We start from the raw sequence: 25,398 nt of genomic DNA on the forward strand, positions 1-25,398 counted from the left end.
TACGATCGGCGGTAGCTACACCATGGGCCATCTGGCTCAAAATCCTCTATAAGAAGGAAAATAATTTACTCTAATCACTTCCCTTTCTAACATTTTCCAAAATTTCGCAATATACGGGCCGAAAAGTTGTCCGATACAAGGCCGAAGACACCCGGGGCAATCCACAGGGTGTCTTCGGACTTCTGTCACTGCAACAGCTGCTTTTGCTGTTGCTGCTACTGCACTGAAATTGTGTTTTTCGTTTTTCCCGGTGGGCTTTGCATTAATTAAACAGCATGAAAAGAGATTTCTTGCCGCGGAAAGTCGTGCTGTTGGGGGGAGCGCGAACTCCCATTGGTAGCTTTCTAGGGGCACTTCGAGCAGCACCGGCACCAAGGCTTGCTGCTGCTGCTGCTGCAGGAGCCCTCCAGCGTTCTGGAGTTGCTCCTGCTGAGGTTCAGCAGTGTGTAGTGGGCCAAGTAGTTTCATCGTCACAGGGCAAGGGCGCGTTCCGCGCGGCCCTGCAGCGCGCAGGCAGGTGCTCCCCAGAGTTCTGGGATCCTCTTGTTCCTGCTCCATCTCCAGCACTCCCTACATTTCCTACGCTGGTCTTGTCGAGCATTTTGATCTGTTTGCCTCTTCCCTTATCTCAATTTCCTCGCCTACCGCTGTTCCTAGCTGCATTAAGTCTCATGTGTCCTCTCCGACTCTCGCCCTCTCTCTCTTGCGTCACTTCTGTCATTTTCTCCGTTCTTTTGCATATAAACACTCAATCGACTTGCACAAGAAGCATCGCAAGCCTGTGCCCTTTACCTGCTGCCTCCCCTAGCTTTGCCTGTTGCAGCTGCAACTGCTATAACAGAATGATCACGCTTACCCATGCGAAGCAGCGCACGCGTTTGCATGAGAAGCAGCGAGTCGAGCAGCGGGGACCACAACAGCGGCAAGAGCAGCACGTATTATGATATGGGTTGATTGCGGAAAGGGTTGTTCCTTTCTCCGTTTCATCGTCTCCTTCGTCGGCTTGAAGTCTAGTTTTGCTGTTGTGTCTCTTCAGGCATTCCCGCGTCTGCTTCTGTCTACACCGTGAACGGCAGCTGTCCTACTGGCCTCAAGGCAGCTTGTTTAGCGGCGACTTCGGTAGCTTTGGGCGAGACTCCTCTGGCCTTAGCTGTCGGCGTTGAGTCGCTCAGCAATGCTCCATACCTCCTCTTGTATAAACATTTATTCTCCCTGCTGCTGCACTTACTGTTGCTTCTCATATGTCTGCTGATGATGCTGCCCTTCCTTCTGTTTCTGCTGATTATGTTGTTTTTTCTTGTGCTTTTACATCCTGTTGCAAGGTGTTTATCTCTCGAAATGCTGCTGCTCTTTTCCTACTCGGGCCTACCTGAAGCTCCTCTCTATTTGTTGCTATCTGCAACGTTTGCGTTGCAGCTCAGATGTCGCTTTTGCTTCTAGTTTGCGCTGCAGGAGGGCGCGACAGGGCGGGTACACGCTGGGAGACGGCGTGCTGGTTGACTCACTCGTATTTGAAGGTCTCAGGGGCTCAGAACATCAACAGTTGCCCGGGAAAGTAAGCGGCCGTCTCCCTCCGCTGCCCTCCATCCCCCTTTCTCTCTCCTCTTGTCTCCATCCGCGCACCACCATGCAGTGTCATGTTTGGATCTCTTTCTCTTTATTTCCTGTGTAGAAGAACCCCTACCTCTGTCGATATCTTCTTTGTCTCTGCCTCTTTGTCGTGAAGAAGAGCCTCCTGTATTTTTTGCCTCTGCTGTCGCTCTTCAGTGGGCAGATGCCGCTGCAGTACAGTTCGGAATAAGTCGAGAGGAGTGCGACAACTACGCGGTGCAGAGCTTCAAACGTGCCGCAGATGCAACAAGCAGCGGATTCTTTCGTCTCGAGGGCCTTCTGCCCTTCTCCACAGCATTTACAGGTAATACAGTTTATGGAAGCAGGTTTCTGTGTATCCGCATCTCAGGACGACTGCTCAGCAGGGGCGGTGAGATGGAGACGTCACTACCAGCAGTGTTCGACAAGGGCAGCTGCTGGAGCTGCAACGAGTTGCTACCTGCTTCTTTATCTGCGTTACAAGCCGCAGTACCATTATGCAGCATGCAGGCAGATTATAAGAAAATATGCTTTGGTTTGTCATATTGTGCAACTGTGCTTATGCAGAGACGCCTAGCCAGCGCGCTAGCGGTGCTGCTGGTTCGCCTCAAGTGCCTCAGCTGCAGCAGCATCAAGAGCAGCAACGCCGTGCAGTAGCCTTCCGGCAACGCCGACAGCAGCAGCAGGAGACGTCTGGGTTGCTGCAGCACGATGAAGAAGTGCAGCGACTTTCTCTGGATCGTCTTGCTTCAGCGAATCCTGTGTTCGGTCCTGAAGGGCTTACCACTTCTGAAAATGCCTTCAAGTTAGGGGATGGTGCTGCAGCTGTAGTGCTGGCTGCCGATGAAGATGCAAGGAAAAGGGGCTTGAAGCCTCTCGCTAGGCAAGTCTAGGAAATCCAAAGTCCCCCTTGGTGTCTACATCTTGCTCTCAGCCTCTCAGCAGGAAAAGCGGCATCTGGCTGCTTCAGTAGCACAAGGGAGACGCGCAGGTTTGAGTTTCACAGTGGTAGTGGGGAGGTGTCTCTTTATGCGAGCAGGATTCTCGCTTTTGCTGACGCCGCGCAAGCAGACAGGGACACGTCATTAGCTCTTGTTGCTGAGCAGGCCATGGTGAAGGCGCTCCGGCGGGCTGGTCTAGAGAGGGTGAGGAAGGCAGCACTTTCTGTTGCGGTTGCTGTCTTCTTCGAACTCAACGCATTCGGGGCGATTTCTTCTGTTGCAGAACGGCAGCAACCGTAGCCTAGTTGCTGGTGGACGGCTTACTGCCTCCCTATTCTCGGGCGGTTGTCTGCTTCCGTGTCTGTCTCTCTTTGTCTGTCTGTCTCTCCCAGTCTGTGTAATTGCGTTTGTATTCTGTCACAGTTTCTATTTCTGTCTCCTATGTCTGCATATGTCTCTATTTTCCTGCTTCTGTGTGTTTGTTTCTGTCGTCCTTAGGATTTCATCGAATGCTCGTGGCTGTGTGCTTGGTGCCGTGTGTTGTGTAGCTGCTCTGTGTCTGGAAATACCAACAAATGTATTTGTTCCTCTTTGCCTCTAGCGTCCGGGCGATATTTGCCTGCTGCTGCCTGGTATTGTGTGTTTCGCGGTCGTTTGTCCATCCGTGTCCACTCATCTCCGGGTGTCGCTTGCAAGAGGCACACCAGCATGTATGCTGGTGTGTTGATATGGATCGCCTCGTTGTGGCTGTCATTTTGTGGGTACAGGCGGATCTGTATGAAATCCATGAAGTCTTTGCTGCACTGCCTCTGTTGCTGATGCGCCGGCAGGGTCTCTGCCCTTCCCGTGTTAATCTTCACGGCGGGGCGATAAGTCTAGGTCATCCTTTAGGTGCGATCAGAACAGTTTCCCTAATGCGCTCATTGAGCTGGCCTTAAGCAAGCTGGGCGTTGCTCTACTGCTGTCTCTATGCGTTTTCAGGTATGTCGGGAATCAGGATGGTGCTATCTCTAACGGCTGCCCTTAGGGCACGAGAGCTTCTCTATGGCTGTGCAGTCATATGCAACGGGGCGGACGCTGCTACGGCTATTGTGCTCGAGGCTCTCTAGTCAGGTTTTGTCTTTCTACTCGGGTGGAACTTCTGCCCCCGAGCTCCGCGGAAGCTTCCGTTAGGCCTATACGTCGGTCACCACTCCCCGGCTCATCCATCATTGTCTTTACTGTCACAGCGCATTTGGAATGCAGCTGCTCTAGGGGACTTCCCATACGGCACTGCCCAATATGCATATCTTTCGAACTTTTGGGGTGTTAAGAGATACTCGCCATGGGCTGCATCCGTTTTTGTTTTGGTGTACCTCATCCCCTATTCTCCTTCTTTTCGTCTTTTGGCTTCAATTTCCTCTTGAATTCTTACTGTCCGCTCTTTACATCAACGCGTTTTTTCGCAACTGTAGACCATTTTATTTCACAGATATGTGACTGAGTTTGGGGGTGACGGTGTAGGAGTCTCTACTCCTGACGGTGTAGGAGTCTCTACGCTTGAGGACGAGAGGCTCTTCCAAGCCTCTCGTCCCCAGACATAGAGACTATGACGGGAGGGCATCGCAGCCCATCTAGGCCAATTTAAGAGCAAAGTAGACACAAAGAAAAACATATTGGCACGTTGAAAATGTTAAAAGAGGGAAGCAAGCTGAGGCCCAATCTCGGGATTTCACGTTGTACCTCCGTTAGCCCCGCAACATGCCGGGATGTGGCATTTCAGGGGAGAGTGAATTCGAACTTCCGCGGCACTGCTGGTCCTGAATGCCCACTGGAATAGGCATTCCTATGCAAATTGTTTAATACACATGGACGTTTGGTTGGAAAGCTTCCGCTGGATCTGCTGCTGAACGCTGACAGCCGTTCCAGAACCATCGTGCCACAGCATCGCACACACGTGTAGACGCTTTGCTAGTACAAGCCGTGCCGCAAAAAGGCCCTTTCTCTATAGATGGAATGATGATATATTTCGTCTCCTGATGCCAGTTTGTGTAGTGAATGCCTAAAAACTAAGTTACGGCTATGGTCATGTAATAATTGGGCTCAGTCCTCCAATCGACCTTGAACGCACGAGACCACGTGCCTATTGATGCGCGCCTTCCATCTCCAGAATAATCACCTACTTCCGATGCAGCCAGTCGTATACAGCGCCTTTTTATGAATAGAGGAAATGCTTCCAAACGGAAGAAAATGCCGTTTCCACAAAATAACGGGAGCCCACAGCCGTTCACGAGCAGCGGAGGTCCAGGCGTCCAGATGCTCCCCCCCCCAGACAGTTCCGGCTTGGGTTGTTCCACTGTCAGGGACTCAAGTTGAGCAGCTCTCAAGCTATATTTAGGGGAAACTCTAGTAATTGACGGATTGATTTATACGTGCAGATGTCCGAACTTCTTCTTGTCGACATTTTGCCTGGTCAACCGATGTCGACTCCGGGAGGCAGAACACTACCTGCCGATTTTCGAAGAAAGAAACCTCTAGTTCTCAGACGATGTACATGGCGAGCTTGTAGATGAGTTTGTGGCTTTGGGATGAGCATACCAGGAATTTTAGTCAACAGTGATCCTCCGAAGACGGGGACAGGCCCCTTCCTCCAACCAATCTTGGTCCCGTGAGGTAATCAGAGGCTTTTTCCGATCCTTCAGCATTTCCTGGCTCCTATTCTTCTCTGATCGCAAGAACCAATGCAAAAGGCAGGACGAGCTGCTCATTCCGTTCCGCCAGTGCATATCCAACTGAGCAACCCAGGGACCGACGTCGTGCTGCTGCATTTTGCAGGCGAGAGTTCCTTGCGGAGTAACCATGCCACGAGGCCGTACATCTCTCACCGCAATGACTCTCCCTTGTTCTTCCGGCCAAAGCGAAAGCGTGGTCACCGTCGCTTCAACATCCTTCCGGTGATCTTCGCAGCCCTTGTCGCTTTTGCAACGGTCTACTTACTGCTGCGCTGCGCCCGTTACTTGGTAGCCACGAACAAGCCCAAGGGCGTAATGAGGTCTGTGTCCGCTGTGGACCGAGAAGACAGGCGATGTGAGGTTCCTATTTCCTTAAGAGGGCAGGGAGAGCCTGCACGCGTTGCTTTATCTGGCGAATCCCCTGACGAAGGAAAAGTGCTCCAGGGAGCCGAACAGTACATATCGGCTCTCGCTAAGGAGGTAAAAGATAGCAGAACTGGCTTGCTTTCGATGCCTGCGTCTCTTAGTGTGAAGGTGTTCAGCAGCGTGTTGCGCCACTGCGTAGTGGAACTGGCTGCCCTGACTTCGTTGCTAGAGCCGGCACAGCGGAAACCTGTGGAAGATGCGGTAGAAGTCGTTGGTTTAGAGATCGAGTTCTTTAGTTCATTCTTCAAATCTCATCAAAAATCCCGTGCCAGGTTGCGTCACATGCAATGCATGCATGATTTTCTTCTGGAGTTGCCAAGAATAGACTTCGCCGGGGATTCCATGCCGCGCTGCCAGCGTATCTCGAAACTAGAGAAGCTACTCACGTTGCAAGAGGTGGCGCTGACCCAGATGCAGGATGGCGTGCGCATATTGACTGCCCATTTCCAACAGGGGGGAGAGCCATTACCGGAAGACACTGAAAAAAGTCATCTGGATGCGTTGTACCAGACAACTGAGGTGCGCCGCAACCATGTACTTAGAGACAACGAGCTCGGGCAGTGGCTGCGCCACAAACAAGCTCAGGGCACGCGCTTCGGTCTCGCGGCTCCCAACATAATTCAACGAATCGTCGAGGCCCCAGAAAAATCGCACGAGGAACTCCTAGAGGAGCTCCGCAATACCCCTTTGGGCAAATCACAACAGCATGGCAAGCTGCGCGAGTCGGGGTCAACTGAGGCCCACGCGAAACCCCAGCAGGAGGCGGCTCCACTCCCAGCGGAAGCTCACGCTGGCGAAGTCGAGACAAACATGCGCCCGTCAAAGAGCTTGAGCAGTTCTGAACCTTCTGTGAAGTCTGGGCAGCTTGCTGGCGTTGGAGCATCTGCGAGTCAGGCATCAGAACGCTCAGGCTCTTCTGAGAGGCCTGCATTGCTTGGAGGACTGGGATTGCCTGAGAGTGTGGGGGCTTCTGCTGTTGCTGGGGCTGCAATTGCGTCTTCGAGTTCTGCTTCGGCTCCTAGTAAATCTCTTCCGTTGACGGCTTCTGGAGCTCCCGTTTTCCCGGCGAAGGCGGGTTCTCACGGGGCTCCGGAGACCTTTAGTTCTTCGGACTCTTCTGCTTTCTCGGAAACGTCTCTGCAGTGGAGTTCCTCCGAAGTATCTAGAGATGTGTTATTTTCAGGACAGTCGGCGGTATCGAATTCAGCTAATGTGTACGTTGATTCAGAGGCGTCGGACTTGGCAACAGCCGCAGAGCCCTACGGGCCGTCGGACGTCTCACCACAACAGGTGACTGGCCACCTCCAACTCCATGGAGCCCCCCTCACCCTTGCGCCCGCAGGGCAAGTGGTGCCTGAAATGCTCAGTTGGTTGCTTGAAGCCCTTGCAGTGTCGTCAGTGTGGCAATACCCACAAACGCAACTACCAGGAGGTCTCCCAGTTTGGAAAGGTGGTCCATCCAAAGAGCGGGCAGAATCCCACTTGGACGATGATACTTGGCCAGAGGACCCAGCAAACCACGGCCTTTGGGGCCGGCATGCACCTGCCTCTCCTTCGCAGCACATGCTTCCGGGGAAGAGGAGGGCACCTTCTTTTCAGGGGGGCCCTAGCGCTCGTCGATATGCCTCCGGCCGGGATATCTTCGCCGCCCCTGGTGTTTTCGGCAGACGGCGTCTCGACGACCCAGAAAGCAGGCCACCAGATATGCAGCACTCGCCTGGGGGGCGTGGTACGCTCAGCTTTCCACCAGAAGCAGTGAAACGCTGGCAGCCGCCTGATACTGAGCCAGGGATTCCGTTAGAGGGACATTTGGTGCCCAAAAGGACTCGTCTTCCATTCAAAGGGGTGGCTGTAGGAGAGCCAGCAGGAATGGCACAGGAACGAGAAACCTCACCAGCGGCACGCGTAACAGCAGCTCTTTTCTCTTCGACTTCTGCAGATCCTAGCAAAGCCTTGCTTTCACTTCGTGCGCACAGCGGCGAGGCTGGCAATAAGTAGCTCTCGACTTTAGCTGTCACGAGGCGAAAAAAGAACAAGTACATAATATTTGACGCCCTGGAGCTTGACCCATTGAGTAGGATGGGAGTGGGTCGACTCGTAGGTTCCTTCCTGATTCCAGCTTCGGTTCACCAAGGACTTTAGCTGAGAAGGATCGGCAAAGTTGAGGATCTTGCGAGTCTTATCATGGAGTGTTCAATGGGCCAGCTCGGAAGAGCCGCTTGATGACAGTAACGCCGACTGGAAGAGATGGGTCGATGCAGGACTACATTTAGCGCATGGCGCTCATCGATCCAGTAGCCCCCATGGTGGAGGCGTCTAGTGCTTTTCATCTGCAGAAGCCGTGCGGGGAGAGCGCCGGATGTTACCACTTTCGCTTTTCACTGAGAAATTGATATGCTGTTTTTTGGTTTTTGCCGCTTGCATTTCAACTGATCTGCATCTATCCTTTCGTCTACATGATCTAAGAAGCATTCGCGTGCGAAATCCTGCCAATGAATAATTCAGGAGGCACTAATTTCCGATGCAGCTTGTGAAGCTGTGAGCAATTAACTACGGGGAGTGGTGCGGATTCCCTTCCGTGAAAAGCGCTGAGGGCTATCCAGCAGGCATGTTTGTGTGGCTTCCTCTTTCTTTCATGGGGATAGCCATCGGCACTGTCTTCATCAGCAACTAACAGCCTGACAGTATTGTTGGGTATAATACAATTCAGGGAAACCTTCTAAAACGGGGTGGAGAACGTTTCTCCTTACTTATTTTTGTCCCGCTTGGATACGACCAGCATCCCCACACACAACAGGGATAGTTCACCATATTCGTACGTACGTGCCAAACCGCAATCAGAACAATTAGACAATTGTGAAACTTCTCCGTTACGATCTAGCTGTACTGTAAAACAGGAGTTATTGCATGAAGGCTCTTCACCTGAGCATGCAAGCACCACCCACGTGCAGCGGTGCATGCAAACACACGTACCTTGTCCCATAGTTATACATCTGCACTTTATTGTTCCTTGATCCGTCCCACATTTGCATTAACCCGCAACCGTAAACACTGAATTGAAGCAGCGTTCCAAACTGCTAAGATGTGGAAATGCTGTTCAAGTACAGCGGACCAATACGTCACCGCAGTCCTGGAGCCCGCGTTTGCACTGGGCTGCATGTGCTTGGAGTGTTACTCGTACCCACGGCGGACACAAAAGGAAGGACCGGGACCGGCACAACGCAGGGGCAGAGAAGCATGGGCACAAACAACACTACAAGCCTGAATACCTACACAAGACGTGTGCGCCATATAGGGAGACACGCCGATGGGTAGGCCACCGCAGATCGAAGCCGCGCTCCTCGCCTGTCACGTAAGTTAATCACTCTCTTTGGAAGTTCTTTCGATCTTGCCATGACCTACTGATCCATGAAAATCTATGGTTCCTCTTTTCTAGTCAAATGGATGTCTTCCAAGAGGCCCTGCTTTGGCAGCAGCAACCAGCTGCGAGATAGATATGATTCGGCGCAATTCTGAGGCGGTGCCAACTTGTTATCAGACTCTGCATTGATCTCAACGCTTAGAATTCGTTCTAGCATGGTATCGATTATGCGCAGAGGAGAACCCTTCAAAGGGATAGCGGGTCACTTCATTGTATCAACTGCATCTCAGATGATGGACCACTGGGCAGATCGATGTTCGTCCTCGATGCAGCTGTGCCTCGTTGTGTTGCGCGACGAATAACTAAAATAAAAAACGTTCCATAAATATATGCGAGTCGAATTTTTCGAAGAGAAAGCACCTAATTATGTAACTGTGTTAATGAGCGGCTGTATACCTCCTCTCGATTCACCCCACGCGTCAATCCACTATCGGGAGACGCGTAGTAGTGAGTCGCTCGCTGCTTCCCAGCAGAGTGATGAGCCCTTGGCACTCGCTCATAAACGGGATAATCCCATATCGAACCAATATTCGTCTTCAGAATCAACAAGATGAGAATTTTAAACTGCTCGTCCGGCAGCGGGCACACACTGACGCCTCGAATTGGGGTCTGCTACGCGGGGAGACTGCCCTGCCCTCCACCAGATCGCCTCCGTCATATTGAAGTTTGACCCACTCGCGATCCCTCTTCGCAGCACTGTTAAGGTGCGCCAATGCAGAACAAAGGACAGGCTGCACCCTCAGCTCCGCCAAGTCATGGCCAGCGGAGCAGCCGACAGGCGGAGGCGGAGGCCATGCATTTCACTGACGAGCGTTTCTTGTGGCCTAGTGATACCACAATACCACGCAACCCTCACCGTCATGAGTTTCCTTTGCGTTTCCCGCTAAGCCGACCGGGTGGCCAACGGCGCCCGCAGGTGTATCCCGTGCGTTTTGCTGCACTAGCTGCGGTTGTGATGACTTACCTTCTGCTCCGTTGCGCCAGGCATGTGGGGAACATCAATATGCATAAGGGCTCCCTGAGGTCGCTTGCTGCGGCTGGTGAGGAAGGGGAGAACCCTCATGCACCCTGCGCACTCGCGGGGCATAACGAGCCTGCAGGGGTTGCTGTAGGTGCCGAAAATCCTGAGCAAGAACAAGTGCTTATACGAGTCAATCGCTACACACGAGATTTGATTCAGTTGATGCATGAGAGCAGACGCGCGTTGCTCCTCATACATCCGTCTCTTTCTGTGAAAGGGTTCACGATCTTGGTGCGCTTCTGCGTAGTGGAACTGGCTGCCCTGTGTTCGTTGCTGCAGCAGCGGGAGCGGCAGCCAGTGGTGCAAGCAGTGGGCTATATTAAGTGGGAGATTGCTTATTTTGGTCCCCTCTTCTGGGCGCATAGAGTACCCCGTACTGCTCTGCGTCAGATCAACTGCATGAATGCATTCCTGCGGGAGTTGCCCAGAATGGACTTCGCAGGGAGCTCCATGTCTCCCGTTGCGCGTCTCTCGAAGCTTACTCAGTTGCTCACGTTGCAGGAGGTGGCACTAAGACAGGTACAGGAGGGCGTGCGGCTCCTGGGTCTCTGCTTCAAAGGACATGCACAGTCCCCCGAGGATGAAGCTGTAAAAGAAGAACTGACTGCGCTGTACCACACAGCCAATGCTCGCAGGAACTATGTACTTTCAGACCGCGTGCTCGGCAATTGGCTGCTACACAAACATGTTAAGGCCACCCATTTCGGATTGGCATCTCCAAAAATAATTCAAGGAATTGTCGCCAGTCCCCCAAAGCCCTACGAAGAAGCTTTCATGGAGCTCCTCAATACCCCTTTGGGCTTAAGGCAACAGGAGGGGGGGCAGCACACTTCCGTGCCAGCTAATGCAGACACAAATGCGCAGGAGCTTAGGGGTCCTCTTCTAACGCAAGTCCGTGCTGGACAAGCAGAGACGATCTCAAGCCCCTCGAAGGAATCGAGCTCTGCTGAAGCCTCAGGGGAGTCTAGGGAGCCTTTTGGAGATGGAGCGTCTGCTGGTCAGACATCAGAACGGTTAGACGCTTCTGCGACTTCCGCATTGTCTGACAGATTGCGTTTGGCTGGGGGTGTAGGGGCTGCTACTGCTGCTGGTGGTGGGGTCGCGCGTTGGAGCTCTGCTCCTTCTACTTTCGTCAGTAAATCTCTTCCGTCTACGGTCTCTAGCGTCCCTGCATCCCCGCCTATGTTGGGTATCGACAGGGGTTCGGAGGCGTCGAGCTCTCCGAAAGCATCTGCTCCCTTGGGAACGCCTCTGCCACTGAGTTCAGCTCAAGTGTCTCGAACGTCAACCCCTTCGGAGCAGTCGGTGACATGGGATTCAGCTAAAGTGTCTGCAAGGTTAAAGGCGTCCGACGCGCAAATTTCAGTCGGGCGTTTCAGGCCGTCTCAATCCCCACCACCGCAATTGTTTGGTCACCTCGAAACTCTTGGGACCCCCTTGACTTCTGTATCCGAAGTGCTGGTAGCTGAATCCGAGCCCCAGTGGGTTGTAGAGCCCGTTGTGGGGTCGGCATCCTGGCAAACGCCGCGCATGCCACTATCGGGAGATCTTCAAGTATGGAAAGGCGGTCCATCGCAGGCCCAACGGGAGCTCGAGTCGGAGGATGAACTTTCGCACGGGGACCAAGCAGAGCAAGGCCGTTGTGGTATGCTTGCACCTCGCTCGCCTTCTTCTCAGCACAAGTCTTCAGGGGAAACGAGGGCAGTTTCTTCACAGGTGCAGCCTAGCGCTCATCGACATGCCTCTGGCCAGAGTCTGTCCGCCGCTCATGGTGTTTCCAGCAGGTGGCGTTTCAACAAGCCAGCAAGCATGCCAGCAGCCGTCCAACGCTCGTCTGTGGGTCCTGGTGCGCCTGCCCACCCAATAGCAGCCGTCACACGCCGGCCGCTGTCTGGCATTCATTCTGGGGTTATCCTACAACGAAAATCCGGGCTCGAAGAGTCTCAGCCTCCATTCAAAGGGGTGGCAGTAGGAGAACCAGCAGTAGGAGCAGACAAACCAGAGGCAGAACCAGCTGCAGGCGTAACAGCAGCTCTCTTTTATCCAGCTTTTGGAGATCCGAGCAAAGGCCTGCTGTCACTTCTGGCCCCCAGGGGCGAGACTGGCAAGAAGTAGTCTAGTTTTGCTGTCTCAAGGAGAGCTACGACGGGTGCACGTAAGAGATTTAATACGATAGAACTGAGTCCATCGTGTATGGAGGGAATGGGCGGGAGTGTAGGCTCCCTCCTGACCCAAGGCTTTGTTCTGCAAGAACATCAGTTGAGAAGGCTAAGCAAAGCCGACGGGGTTGGAAATATTCCAATAGCGCGCGTAATGGTTCAGCCTGTAATCCTCGGAAGATGACCATAACACCGATTGGAACGGCTGGAGCGACGTAGACGAAGTAAGACATAGGAATTTATTGTATGGTGCGCAGAGCTCATTGATCCAGTAGCCTGGAAGCATTCGTCTCGGTGTAAGGCGGTGGACGCGCATGGCGACGTTACCTGTACAAGCCTTACGGTCGACGCTTGGAATGCTCCCGCCGTTACTGAGACTGAGGCATCATCAATCACCTTTCGTTATGGCAGTTGCCATATTCATTATCATCACGGGAGACTCGTCTACTTGCTTACAAGCACCTAGAAACCCCTTCGTGCGCAATCCTGCCAATGAATACTTCAGGAGGCACGGATTTCCGTTGCAGCCCGTGAAGCTGTGGGGGATCCAACATAGTCCGCCCCATTACTCGGAGTGGTACGGATTCTTTTCCGCGAGAAGGGGTAAGGGCTGTCCAGTAAGCATGTTAGTATGGCTGCCTCCTCACTTTTCTGGGCCAACAACTGCTGAAGAGCCATCGGCACTGTCTGCATCAGCAGCTAACAGCCTGACAGTATTGTTTGGTATGATGCAATTCACTGAGACCGTCTAAAACCGGTGCAGAGCGTTCCTCTCCGCGTAGGCTATTTTAGTCGTGCGTTGATACGATCGCCAACCACTGACACAAGGGATAGTTCACCATATCCTTACGTACTTGCCAAACCGCAATCAGGTGATGCACCAACAATGGTGGGACTTCCCCGTTATGACGTAGCTGTCCTGTAGCACAGGAGTATCTGCATGCATGTGCTCTTCCACTGGACACGCGTGCAGCGGTGCACGCATGCACGCGTACGTTGTTCCATAGTTGTACATCTGCATTTTACTGCTCCGTCTTCCGTCCCACATTTGCGTTAACCCGCAACCGTAAACACTGCATTCAAGCAGAGTCCCAAACTACTAAGAAGCGGAGATGCTGTACAAATACAGAGGATCAATACGTCACCGCAGTCCTGGAGGTTGCGTTTGCTCTGGGCTGCATGTGTTTGGACAGTTACGCGTACCCACGGCGGACACAAAAGGAATGGAAGGGAGACAGATGCGAGCTTGGGATGTGAACATGCAGAGATGCGATAGAGCTATTGGCGCGAAAGCACCGCAGCGAGAGCCAGGGTAAAAAAAATGAGGGGCGGGATCGGCACAACGCACAGACAGATAAGCAAGGGCACAAACAATACTACAAGCCTGAATACCTACACAAGACGAGTGCGCCGAATAGGAAGAGACGCCGATGGGTAGTTCACCGCAGATCGAAGCCGCGTTCCTCGCCTGCCACGTAAGTTAATCACACTCTTTGGAAGTTACTTCGGTCTTGCCATGACCTAGTGATTCATGAAAACCTACGGTTCCTCTCTTCTAATCAAATGAGGCCTTCCAAGAGGCCGTGCTTTAGCAGCAGCAACTAGCTGTGCGATAATTCCGATTCGGTGCAATTCTGAGGCGGTGTCGACGGGTGATCAGGCTCTGCAATGATCGCAACTCTTAGAATTCGTTCTACAATGGTATCGATTACGTACAAAGTTGAACCCTTCAAAGGGACAGCGGGTCACTTCATTGTGCAACTTGCACTTCTTAGTTTGGACCAGTGCTGATGATGTCGCACGAAGGCGGCCCCACATGCATCTGTGTCTCGACGGATTAAGAGACGGAACACTCAAATAAGAGATAGCTCAGTATTGCTTTTTATACAAATTTTTGAAGAGACGCAGCATCTCAGTGTGAGACGTTGTTAATCCGCCGTTGTATGCCTGCTGCTGCGCCACACCACGGCATTCCATCATCAACGGATGAAGGTAGAAAGTCGCTTACTGCTTCCTACCCGACTGATGAGTTCCTAGCAACCCTCATGATTGTAATGATCCCATAACAAACCAGCATTATTCTTCAGGATAAACAAGATGGGAATTGTAAACTGGTCGTCCGGCTGCGGACGCACACTGATATCCCGAGCTGCTGCTGGCAACTAGGGTACCCTGGCCTTCCTTCTACCAGATCGCCTCCGTCATATTGAAGTTTGACCCTGTTGGGCTCCCTCTTCGCATCACTGTTAAGGTGCGCCAATGCAGAACATAGGACATGGCGCACCCTCCGCTCCACCGAGGCATGGCCCGCCGAGCAGCGGACAGGCAGGCGCCGAGGCGATGTATTTCACTGGCGAGGGGTTCTTGTGGCCTAGTGATACCACAATACCACACAAACCTCACCGCAATGAGTCTCCTTTGCGTTTCTCGCTAAGCCGACCAGGTGGCCAACGGCGCCTGCAGGTGCATCGTGTGGGTTTTGCTGCCCTGGCTGCGGTTGTGATGGCCTACTTTCTCCTTCGTTGCGCCCGGCATCTGGCTTCTAGAAGTACGCCCACAGGCGTCCTGAGGTCGCTTGCTGCGGCTGGGGAGGAGCAGCACGTTTCTGGGGAGCCCTGCGTCTTTGGGAGCCCGGGAGAGCCTGCAGGCCCTGCAGTAGAAGGCGGACTTCCTGGCAGAGAGCAGGTCCTTCTGGAAGTCAAACGTTGCACGTCGGATTTGGTTGAGGCAATGCAGGAGAATAGAGACGCGTTGCTTCGCATTCCTCCGTCTTTTTCTGTGAAGGGCTTCGCGACCCTTTTGCGTTTCTGTGTAGTGGAGCTGGCTGCAGTTTGTTCGTTGCTACAGCTTAAAGAGCGGGACTCTGTAGTGTCCGCACTGGAACACCTTACGGATGAGGCCGATTTCTTCAGCCACTTCTTCAAGGGTAAGCGCGTATCTCGCACCAGTTTGCATCACATCCGCTGCATGCGTAAGTTACTACCGGATGTGCCAAAGATGCGTTTCGAGGGGTCTTCGATGCCTCGCCTGGAGCTTCTCTCGAAACTATCCCGGTTACTGAAGTTGCAGCAAGTGGCGCTGAAACAGGTGCAGCATGGCATGCACCTGCTGACAGTCGCTTTCGAACAGACGGGAGAACAACCCCCGGATGATGCTGCAGCAGAATATCTGGATGAGTTGTTCCAGACATCTGACATGCGCAGGGACCAGGTGTTTCAAGACAGAGTGCTCGGTAACTGGCTGCGCGGCAGACAATGTGAGGGCTTGAGGTTCGGGATAGTAGCTCCCAGAATGATTCGAGCAATCGGCCAAGTTCCCCCGAAACCCGACGAAGAACTTCTAAAGGATCTCCTCAATACTCCTTTGGGGTTACGGCAACAGCAGATGAGTCAGCAACGCTCGGGGCCAACAGATGTCCGCTCAGATGTGCAGCCGGTAGAGCCTCCACTTTCAGCGGAAGTGCCTGCCATACATGTAAGCACGACCTCAAGCTCTCCCAAGGAGTTGAGCTCTGCTGAAGCCGCAGTGGGACCTGAGGAGCCTGCTGCAGAGGAGGCGTCTTCCCGTCAGGCGTCAGAACGCTTAGACGCTCCTGCGACTTCTGCATCGTCTGGAGGATTGGGTTTTTCAGAGCATGTAGGGAATTCTGCTTCTGCAGGGGCTGGGGATGCGTCGCAGAGCTTTGCTCCGCCTACAGTCGCAAGTGGATCATTTTCGTCGCTGGCTGCTGGCGTCCCTGGCTTCCCGTTGGTTGCGGGTCCCGACACGGTTTCCCAGGCGTTGAGCTCGCCTGAAGCGCCTGGTCTTGTGGGAATGCCTCTGCCATTGAAGCCCCCTGACGTGCCTGGACGCTTGGCCTTATTAGGACACACGGTAACATTGGATTCAGCTAGCCAAGAGTCTGGGAGTTCTAAGATGCCGGAATCGGCAACAAGCGCACTGCCTCTTCCGCGGTCTGAGGCTCCACTGACCCAGGTGTCTGGCCACCACGAAGTCCGTGAGACAGCTGCCACCTCTGCATACGGAGGGCGTGGGGAGTTTCTACTGGCGGTCGGGGCATTCAAGGCTGCCGAAGAGCCTTCAATGTCGCAACATCCACAGGAACAATTACCAAGCGGTCCTTTAGGGTGGATTGGTAGCACATTCGGAGCGCAAGGCGAATTAGGCCCATATAGTGTGGTTTGGTCGGCGGACCCACGCTGGCAGTGGCCTAGCAGGCAACCTGCTGTTTCCTTAGACGGACAGTCGGGGCCCAAAGAGCGTCACTATCCATTCAAAGGGGCAGCTGTAGGAGAGCCAGAAGGGGGGATACGCGAACCGGAGGGAACGCCGCCGGCACGCGTAGCAGCAGCTCTTTTCTCTCCTACTTACGTAGACTTTAGCAAAGCCATGCCTTCACTTCAGGCAACCAGTGGTGAAGCTGTGAAGTTGCCCAGGGCACAAGTGAGGCAGAAGCGGCTTTAAGGTTCTAAACCATGAAGGACGAGTGCGGATTGCGGAGGGGGCCGAGCAACTATCGACTATCTTCCTTCTTGATTTCGGGTTTAGACGGTTCCAAAAAATGACGAAGGATATTTGAGGTCGCCTCCTGGAAAAATATGTGTTCCAAAGGAGATATGAAAGCGGGAAATGAAAACTGTGTGTAGAGGATAAATTATCTTGTGGCGGATTCGGATGGAACTCTGTGAACCTGGGACGTGAGTGGGTGAGTGCCCACAAACTGGAACGACGGGAACGTTTAACCTCTCAGCTATAATGGCCTTCGATGAGACTGACGGTGACGTTTGCAGCTTTATCTACGGCTGAAGCACCTGCCATCATTTTCTGCTGATTCCTCGCTGGTTGGGATGGGAGTGCTTGCCATATATTGGTAGGCGTCTAGAAGGGTTCACGTCCTTGCAGTGGTTTGACGTACTCGGATCTATGAACTAGTGAGGAGGTCGGTTACATCGTAGCATGCTAAGGCATGAAATTAATCCAGTGTTTTCAAATATTTGTGGTCTGGCACGCCCTGTCTGGATCTGGTATTCATACTTGCATGCAGGTTCGTTGCTCTAGTGTACAACGGTTCCCTACAGTGTATGTGCGTAAATCGAAGGGGGACTCGGATATAGTTGCATGGGATGCCGTGGTGCCGCACCAGTTGAAGCAGCGAGTGCCTCTGCCGCATGCTGCCTTGATCTTAGCCGCTTTGGGAACAAAGAAAACGATCAGGGAAATGCGTTGGCAGAAGTATATGGTACCTAGGAAGCGGACTTTACTCTAAGGTAATCTGGAAACCTTTTGCCTCCGCTGTGGAGCGGAGCCAAGAAGCGGCGAGATTGCATATAGGGCGGCTACTTCACCGTTCAAACCGGTCATCAGTCCCTGACACACCTGAAGAAGAGTTTCCACGGCTCCGACGGGAGGAGAGTTGCTTGGTAGCTCTCTCGGCTGATAATAAGGGTATTAGGAACGCGCCGGCTGACGTATTCTCCGTACGCCTAACGGGCCAGGCACAGTATTCTGCAACGTGGTCCTGGCATTTCCAGGACGGAGGAGATACCCTACACAATGACAACCCGGGAGGTTTTCTGAATATTGCCTGTTCAAGTCACTCTGGAGTATTTGGATATGTCCAGCAAAGCTGAAGTTCTGGCTGCATTCAACGATTCGGTGTCCGTTGCTTTCTGATGTTTAAAAAGTCGCTCAGATCTTCAATCTGACTATTGAGATTATCCGTTGATCTTGGCCCGGGGCTTTACGCACAGCTAAACCGACGGTGCTGCCGCCAGCTCTCCCATTTTCCTCATATTTCGCGGCTGCGCGCCATGTTCACCGTACGGTAGCTGTAGGTGACCCCGGCAGATCTCCAGATAGTTTTCGTTACCTTCAATTCAGCGGCTGGGGAGCCCTGCAGAAACTGTCTTTCGCAGCTGGCTGGCCGCAGCCCACGTGGGCACTACTGTTGCGCACTGCTCACAGCTCAACCGATCTTTTGAGCTTCGTTGGGATGCCAGCGTCAAAGTGCGGCATACAACCGAACCGAACGGCACGTCTCAGTAAATGACCAGTGGATACTGCGGAACTACCCGGTTTAGGGTGCTGTGTTGCTTGTGGTGGAGCATCAGAGGAAGGTACGGCTGTATTGTATGAAGTTCGTGTGTGTTGTTCAACTGTTTCTCAACCTGGTTACGGAATGCCATGTAAACGTTCAACGATCGTCTATAGTAATAGCGCATGTAGCGAAGGGGCCGTGGTTGCCCTTGTAGACAGGGATGACTTGCGTGCTACAATGCTGCAGCCGAGGACTATTGTTACACCCAGCGCAGGTGGGTGGTGCTACCTACTGATGTGCTCGGGCTCGGCTGCAGAGTCAGCCGTACGTTTTGGAGCCTTATAACTGGTATATAGAGATCAAGATTTGTGGCTGAATTCGAAGGAATACTCCACTGGTAATATAGCGCACGCGGACAGCCCAACACCAACATCTCAGGCAGCATAGAAACACACCTTCAAGTGCTCGTGACTGGATATATGAAAAGGCACAAACGAGAATATTGACACCCCATATAGCATAGAAGTGGCGACGCCAAACTCGGCGAGTCACTTGGGCTCGAAGTTCTAGTGCGATTTGGTAAGACGGGAACCGGAACCTGAATGTGGTTGAAATCCGATACTCTCGTCAGAAAGGGGGCATTTAGAAGTTTCAACTACCTACTAACTCCCTGCAAAGGCAACGCTTTCTCCATGCTGCAAGAGATGCGTTTGGTTGAAGCCGGTGTAGGGGGTTTTCCTATGGTTGTTATGGAGCTGGCCGATAGTCATGCTCTTGGTGGACTACGAGTGCAGTTTGAAAGGTGATAATTAATAAGAACTAGATTTGCAAAGCGGCCCCAAGGCAACACACCACCAGCAGCAGCAAGCAAGCCCCGTTCGGAGTATGCGGAGCCTTGCTCTCGCTGTCGCTGCAGCAGCAGCAGTTCTGGTTTGAGAACGACCCCAATGACGCTGTCGAGACACCAGAAGACAAATTTTAACGAAATTTGAATCAGCCACAAGTAAAGGGATTCTCCTTAACTCTCCAGAAGACCCTCCTTTCGGGGGCCCAGCCAATGATGAACTTCCTCGACGCCAGCAGCGGGTCCTTGCGCCCCTAGATTTCGTGTTTTTTTGATGTTTCTTTAGTCCCTATCGTTTCTTTTGTTGTGTTTGGCGGGATAAAACAGCTGAGGTTATCCCGTGCGTTCCAGCAGCTTCGGGCCCCTCATCGTCACTCGTCGCTTCGACGCCTTAAACCTCAAAACTCTGCCCTATTACTGGGCAGCAGCAACACAACTGTCCTCACACTGCAGCAACTGCAGCAACAGCAGCAGCAGGAACAGAGCTGCTTTTGCATCACTAGCCCCCGGAGCAGATCGCGTCGTCATCCGTACGGTTTTGATTAGCTAGCATCTCGACGAGCTGCATAAACACTGCAGCTGCATCATAAGCCTGGGTTCTGGGTTTTTCCAGCTGAAGAAAAGCTTTCGAGTCAGCAGCAGGCGCTGCAGGAGCTGCTGCGTGTCTCAGCAGCAGTATAATCGGCTCCAACGAACCAGAGGAGCCGCAGCAGAACACCAGTACAGCTACAACTGAGCAGCATCTGCAGCAGCAGGGAAAATGGTGTGCAGCTGGCCGTGTTTGGCCACTTGCTGTTCGTTTCTGTCAGCATTTGGAGTTGTCTTTCTGCTTCTCTTAGGATTTCTCATGCAGCAGAAATCGCCCTCAATAGAGCTCGACACAAAAGTGATGGAGGAACAGTACATGGCGCCGTATATATGTGCGGGTGTACGTCCAGCCCATCATCCTATGCGTGCTGCTGCTGCTGCTATGGCTCTTTTTGAAACTGCTGCTGCTGCTGTCGCTGCTGACTTTGAAACTGCTGCTGCTGATGCTTTCCCTGTAGCTGTGGGCCTTTCAGTTGCTCCTCGTGCTATTCGTGTGTTGTGCTTCTACTTGTGTATATCTGTCTGTGCTGTTGCTGCTGCTGTTGTTGTATGCTGCAGGTGTACTTTGTATTTTTTGTAGTCAGCTGCGTGTATCTGTTCATACACTCCAGAAGAAAGCCAGCGCCTAAGCCAGGCCTCTTTCAGCTAGACTCGATGGCTGAGGCTGGGGAGCAAGGTCTTGGTGCTGCTGCCTTTGATGAGCTTGCTGCTGCTTCTCCTGCTGCTGCTGCTGAGGCAGCGGTGCCTAAGCGTGCAGCAAGCAACACGAGCCCCATTTCTTCTGGCGGCTCTCTTTCGAAGATATCACCACAAGGAGAACCCAAGAGTGACAAAGATGGAAAAGCATTGTAGTTGTGATAACAGAAGCAGCCGCTGCTGCAGTTGTGGCTGCAGCAGCTGCTGCCGTTGCTGTTCCAGCTGCAGCTGCAGCTGCTGCTGCAGCGGCTGCGGCGGATGCCGCCGCGTCAACACCATCACTACAACAACACTTGGGCGCCCTTGCTGCTACTGGGCGTCCAGGTAAGAATAGCAATTCTAAGGGTTGCAGCTGCTTCTTCAGCATCAGCAGCAGTAGCAGCAGCAGCAATAGCAGTCATCGGCTGGGGTGCAGCAGCTGTAGCAGCAGCAGCTGCTGCAGCAGCAGCTGCCGCCATCGGCACCGTAAGGCAGATTTTTGTGCGTGTAGCACCAGCAACGCAGCAGATGCTGCTGCTGTTGCATGACTTTCTACCTCTTGTATTGCGAACAGCAGCATTCTAGTTTTCTGCATATCCTGCATCCGCAGCTACTGACACGTGTGGCTATCGCTGTTGCTGCGCTTGCTGCTGCTGCTGCTGTCTTTGCTGCCCTTAGAATAGACATTTACAGCAGCAGCANCAGCAGCAGCAGTTGAACTTCCATTACGCTTCACAGTGTGTCAGCTCGAAATTAGGAAAGCCAACAGCAGCGGCCAGCCTGCGTAGCAGCAACAGGACAAGGAGAAGCAGAGTGAGCAGCAGCAACTGTAGGGTTGCAGAAGCGCATTGCAGCAGCAGCAGCAGCAGCAGCAGCTGTTCTTTAGTGCAGACAGTGGTAGTGTGTGGTGCAGCAACAGCTGCTTCTGCTGCAGAAACTCCTTTGAATGTTAGTAAGAATGTCGCACTGCTCAGCTGCTTCCTGCTGCATCCGCTGCAGGCGGCCTAGAGAGGCTTGCTGTTGCTGCAGCAGCACGCCGTATGCTGCTGCCTTGGTGAGCCGCTGCTGCTCCGCCTCTCTTCGCTTGTGCTCAAATACTGCTGGGAGAAATGAAGGAGGCTGCAAACGGGGCTCCACACACCCTATGTAGCGAAGCGTAGGAGAAGCAGAGTGCAGCAGCAGCAGCAACAGCAGCAACAGCAGCGACGGCAGCAGCAGCAGCAGCAGCAGCAGCAGCAAGGGCAGCAGGTGCAGCTACAGCAGCTACGGACAGAAAGGAACGGCGACTTTGTCTCTGTCAGGGCATACCGCTGGCTCGAATCCTAGCAGAATGACCCCGCTCTCCTCATCCTGCTGCTGCTGCTGTTGCTGCTGCTGTTGCTGCTGCTGTTGAACATTGTTCATGCTCTGCAAGAGCCGGCTTTGTCTTTTCTCCTGTCGCTTCTTCATTTGTTGCTGCTGCAAAGCGCTTGTGCATCTGCGCACTGCTTCCTGCTGCAGCACTTGCTGCTGCAGTGCATCTAGCGCTGCACAAGCAGCACATGGTTGGGGTGTACGTACACTGAGAGGCAACGCAGCTTACTAGGTTTAAACAAGCGTCTACTGCGTTGTTGCTGCATCAGCTTTACTTATATAGCTGCAGCAGGGAAGCGGAGGTATCTTGACTGTAGCTGCTGCTGCAGCAACTCAAGCAGCAGCAACGGCAACAGCAGCAGCAGACGAGTTATGTTTGTTTGTTTTTAGGATTTAGGCTTACTGGCGATTCGTCTGTGTATCTTTTCTACTGCTATCGCTTCAGCCTTGGCTTTCCTTGCTGTTTCCATTCGCGCCAGCCGCTGCAGCTGCTGCTGCTTCTGCTGCAGGTAGTTGAGCCCTGCTGCCCGCTGCTGCTCTTCTTGCTGCATGAGGCGCAGCTGCATAAGCAGAACACGAGGACGGGAACGGCCCCCACCGCTGCTGCTGCTGCTGCTGCTGCTGCTGCTGTCAGGTATCATAGAGCCGTGCGGATACTCCTCTAAGGTTTCAGTCTCTTCCTCTGCTTGACTTCTATTGCTGCTGCGTTTGCTGCTGTTGCTGCTGTTGCTACTTCTGTTGCTGATGCTGCTGCTGTATGAAGGTAGAGTTTCCCTGGTTTTTTTAATTGCTGCATGCGAATATGCACGAATATCCTCCTTTTGTTTTTCTTCTGCAGCAGTATTTTTTCCTTCTGCTGCAGCCATGCCGAAATGTTTTATTTCATTAGAGCCCTGCATTGGATTAGTTGCATTAGCTGCAGCAGCAGCAGCAGCAACACCGACAGCAGCAGCAGCAGCAGAGCTGACAGGGGCGGTGTCGTATCTTGCCGCAACCGCGCCTGCTGCAGAGGCGAAGTGTCTTACAGAGTGGCCACCTGGGCCATTTCTGCTGCTGCTACTGCTGCTGCTGCTACTGCTGCTGCTGCTACAGCTGCTGCTGCTACAGCTGCTGCTGCTGCGGCCAGGTGGACCTCGACGGGTACAGCCTGCACCAACGGGAGGCAGCTGTGCGCTGTTCCTCCTGGGGAAGGGAGGACTGGGATGCCTCTGTAATTCGTTGTTGCTGTTGCTGTTGCTGCTGCTGCTGCTGCTGCTTCGGGGTAGCGGGGTCGCTGCTGCCCTAGCTGCTGCTGCAGCTGCGGAGATTGCCTTCCTACTCGCTGCAGCCGCCCGTATAGCTGCCTCTCTAGCTTTCTGTGCAGCAGCGGCTGCAGGCGTACTTGACTGCTGCTGCTGCTGCTGCTGCTGCTGCTGCTGCGAGCTGTTGTTAAGCTGCTCCCAGTGCAATATTTGAGGTGGCAACTCTGTTGCTGCTGCAGCTGATGTTGCTGCAGTTGCTGACTTTGTTGCCGCTGCTGATGTTGCTGCTGGTGCTGGTGCTGCTGCTGCTACTGCTACTCCTGTATTCCATTGCCTCGCTGCTGTCTCTACAGCTGCTGCAACAAGCTCCGACGTTGCAGAGGCATGCGTTGTCTCCCCCTCTTCCTCTCCGCAGCTTTCTTCTTTTGATTCATCATATGATCCGGCTGCAGCAACAGCAGCAGCAGCTGCTGCAGCTGCTGCTGCTGCAGCAAACGCTTGCTGCTGCGGAACCTCAGAAGGCAGCTCCGTGGGAATAGAAGGCGGAGCTGAGGAGACAGCCGTCCCCCCGTCTTCTTCATTTGCTGCAGAGGCAGTTGCTGCACCAGGGGCTGTAGCTGCAGCAAGGGGAGCAGCAGCAGCTGCTACTGCTGCTCTTTCTGCTGCTGTTTCTCTTGCTGCAGCTGCACCACGCGTGGAGGCCGAGTCAGAAACCGCAGCAGCAGCTGCCACTGCTTCTGACGCTCCTGCAGCAGCTGCGGCTTCTGCTGCTGCTGCAACGTCTGCATCTGCTGTTGGGTCCACTGGTGCAAACTCGCTGTGCGATGCGCTCCCATAGGGATCCAGGTACTGCTGCTGCTGCTGCTGCTGNGCTGCTGCTGCTGCTGCTGCTGCTGCTGTTCAGCCTTTCCTGCAGAAGCAACTGCTGCTTTCGCTGCAGCAAGTGCTGCAGCTGCTCTCGGAGTGCTGCGGTCCTCATGCTCGAGGTGCGTCGATGTAGGTGCAGCTGAGGAATGTACAGCCTGCAGCGTTCTTGTTTCTGCTGCTGCTGCTGCTGCTGCTGCTGCAGCTGCTGCAGTTGTTGCAGCTGCTGCACCTGTTTGTATTGTCCCTTCTCCAGCCTACGTCTATTGACCTGAATTGGGGGAATGCGGAGAATCTCTCGGGCGAGAGAAGGCAGATGCACAGCAGCAGCAGCAGCAGCAAAAGTAGATGCTGCTGGCGCTGGCACTGCAGCAGCAGCAGGAGGATTTGTCTGTACACCTTGAGTTTCTCTTCTTTTCGTGCTGCTGCTGCGCTGCTGCAGAGGTGCGGCTGGAGGTGATACTGATAGATGCGAGCTGCACGGCTGCTGCGGCCGTGCAGCAGCCTCTCTTACCCTGGCTCTATCCGCAGCAGCAAAGCATCTGCCAGCTGCCCCTTCTCCGGCTGCTGCTGCTGCTGCTGCTGCTGCTGNGCTGCTGCTGCTGCTGCTGCTGCTGCTGTAGCTGCAGTCCTGCGGGGTCTCCTGCTGTGAGGAGACAGAGAGCAGTGCGACGCAGCAGCAGAGTCAGGAGAGACAGCAGCAGCACTGGCGGACCGCTGCTCTGGTGATAAGCTGCTGTCTCCTGCTGCATAGATAGCAGCAGCACCAGCAGCTAGTGGGGCCCCCCATTCTCCCCTGGGTCTCTCCTCGTCCCCCCATACAGAGTGCTGCAGCAAGCTTTCCTCCTGCTGCTGCAGCAGCAGCTGCTCCTGCTGCTGATGCTGTTGCTGCTGCTCACCTTGCTGCTCTCCACGAGCCCATGAGGCAGCAGAAGAAACAGACTCGGGGAATGTTGTGTGTGGGGAGGACGCGTTATATACAGGTTGCCAGTGCTGCTGCTGCTGCTGCTGCTGCAGCAAGTGCTGCTGCTGCTGATGCTGCTGATATGTTTCCCATCGCTCCTGCTGCTCCCAGTGTCTCTGCTGCTCCTCCGGCCAGGAGGAATGCTGCGCCTCGCTGCTGCGGTGCCCCCAGCTGTCTCCCCAGCTTGAAGTATATGTCTCTGCTACAGATGCTTCGGTGGGTTCCTGCTGCTGCTGTTGCTGCTGCAGCTGCTGCGGTGGCAGCAGAGATATACCCTCTGCCTCCATGGCTTCTTGTTCTCCAAGCGAAGCTTTTTGTTCTCTGCTGTAGCTGCTGCTGCAACGGCTGCTGCAGTTGCTGGCGCTGCAGCCAGAGTTGCTGCGGCTGTGTCTCTCACGCTCCTCTTCGGGTCCCCTAGGCCGCGCAGGATGCGGCATCGCAGCCATCCTAGCAGCAGCAGCAGCAGCAGCAGCAGCTGAAGCAGCAGATTCTCCCGTCTCTCCACGGTGTATGAAGCGACTGTATTCATAGGGAAATGGTTGTCGCGGCGCCCCTGCTGCTGC

General features: G+C 53.7%; 5 protein-coding genes across 5 annotated transcripts in view; 4 read left to right on the forward strand and 1 right to left on the reverse strand.

The window, feature by feature from the left end:
- Positions 1–275: 275 nt before the first annotated feature.
- EMH_0011680 (acetyil CoA acetyltransferase/thiolase, putative) lies at positions 276–3,640 on the forward strand (the record flags this gene model as incomplete). The annotated part of the gene is made up of 8 exons (XM_013495043.1): positions 276–517; positions 1,037–1,152; positions 1,422–1,555; positions 1,768–1,915; positions 2,158–2,395; positions 2,525–2,735; positions 3,299–3,422; positions 3,513–3,640. 8 exons carry the CDS (start codon positions 276–278, stop codon positions 3,638–3,640), a joined length of 1,341 nt encoding a protein of 446 aa, XP_013350497.1.
- Positions 3,641–5,251: 1,611 nt separating this feature from the next.
- Positions 5,252–7,666, forward strand: EMH_0011790 (uncharacterized protein; the record flags this gene model as incomplete). The annotated part of the gene is made up of 1 exon (XM_013495044.1): positions 5,252–7,666. The coding sequence occupies one exon, from the start codon at positions 5,252–5,254 to the stop codon at positions 7,664–7,666; it is 2,415 nt and encodes an 804-aa protein (XP_013350498.1).
- Positions 7,667–9,801: 2,135 nt separating this feature from the next.
- On the forward strand, positions 9,802–12,225 carry EMH_0011920 (uncharacterized protein; the record flags this gene model as incomplete). The annotated part of the gene is made up of 1 exon (XM_013495045.1): positions 9,802–12,225. One exon carries the CDS (start codon positions 9,802–9,804, stop codon positions 12,223–12,225), a length of 2,424 nt encoding a protein of 807 aa, XP_013350499.1.
- Positions 12,226–14,528: 2,303 nt separating this feature from the next.
- Positions 14,529–16,733, forward strand: EMH_0012030 (uncharacterized protein; the record flags this gene model as incomplete). The annotated part of the gene is made up of 1 exon (XM_013495046.1): positions 14,529–16,733. The coding sequence occupies one exon, from the start codon at positions 14,529–14,531 to the stop codon at positions 16,731–16,733; it is 2,205 nt and encodes a 734-aa protein (XP_013350500.1).
- Positions 16,734–21,138: 4,405 nt separating this feature from the next.
- Positions 21,139–25,398, reverse strand: part of EMH_0012140 (uncharacterized protein) — a gene marked incomplete at both ends in the record, with an annotated part of 7,672 nt that continues 3,412 nt past the window's right edge. Inside the window, 6 exon segments of the mRNA XM_013495047.1 lie at positions 21,139–21,193; positions 21,381–21,532; positions 21,722–21,939; positions 22,170–23,824; positions 24,386–24,460; positions 24,464–25,282. Coding sequence (XP_013350501.1) covers positions 21,139–21,193; positions 21,381–21,532; positions 21,722–21,939; positions 22,170–23,824; positions 24,386–24,460; positions 24,464–25,282 — 2,974 coding nt within the window.

Source organism: Eimeria mitis, genomic scaffold, assembly GCF_000499745.2.
Source record: "Eimeria mitis Houghton genomic scaffold, Emh_scaff14, whole genome shotgun sequence".
Lineage (NCBI taxonomy): Eukaryota > Apicomplexa > Conoidasida > Eucoccidiorida > Eimeriidae > Eimeria > Eimeria mitis.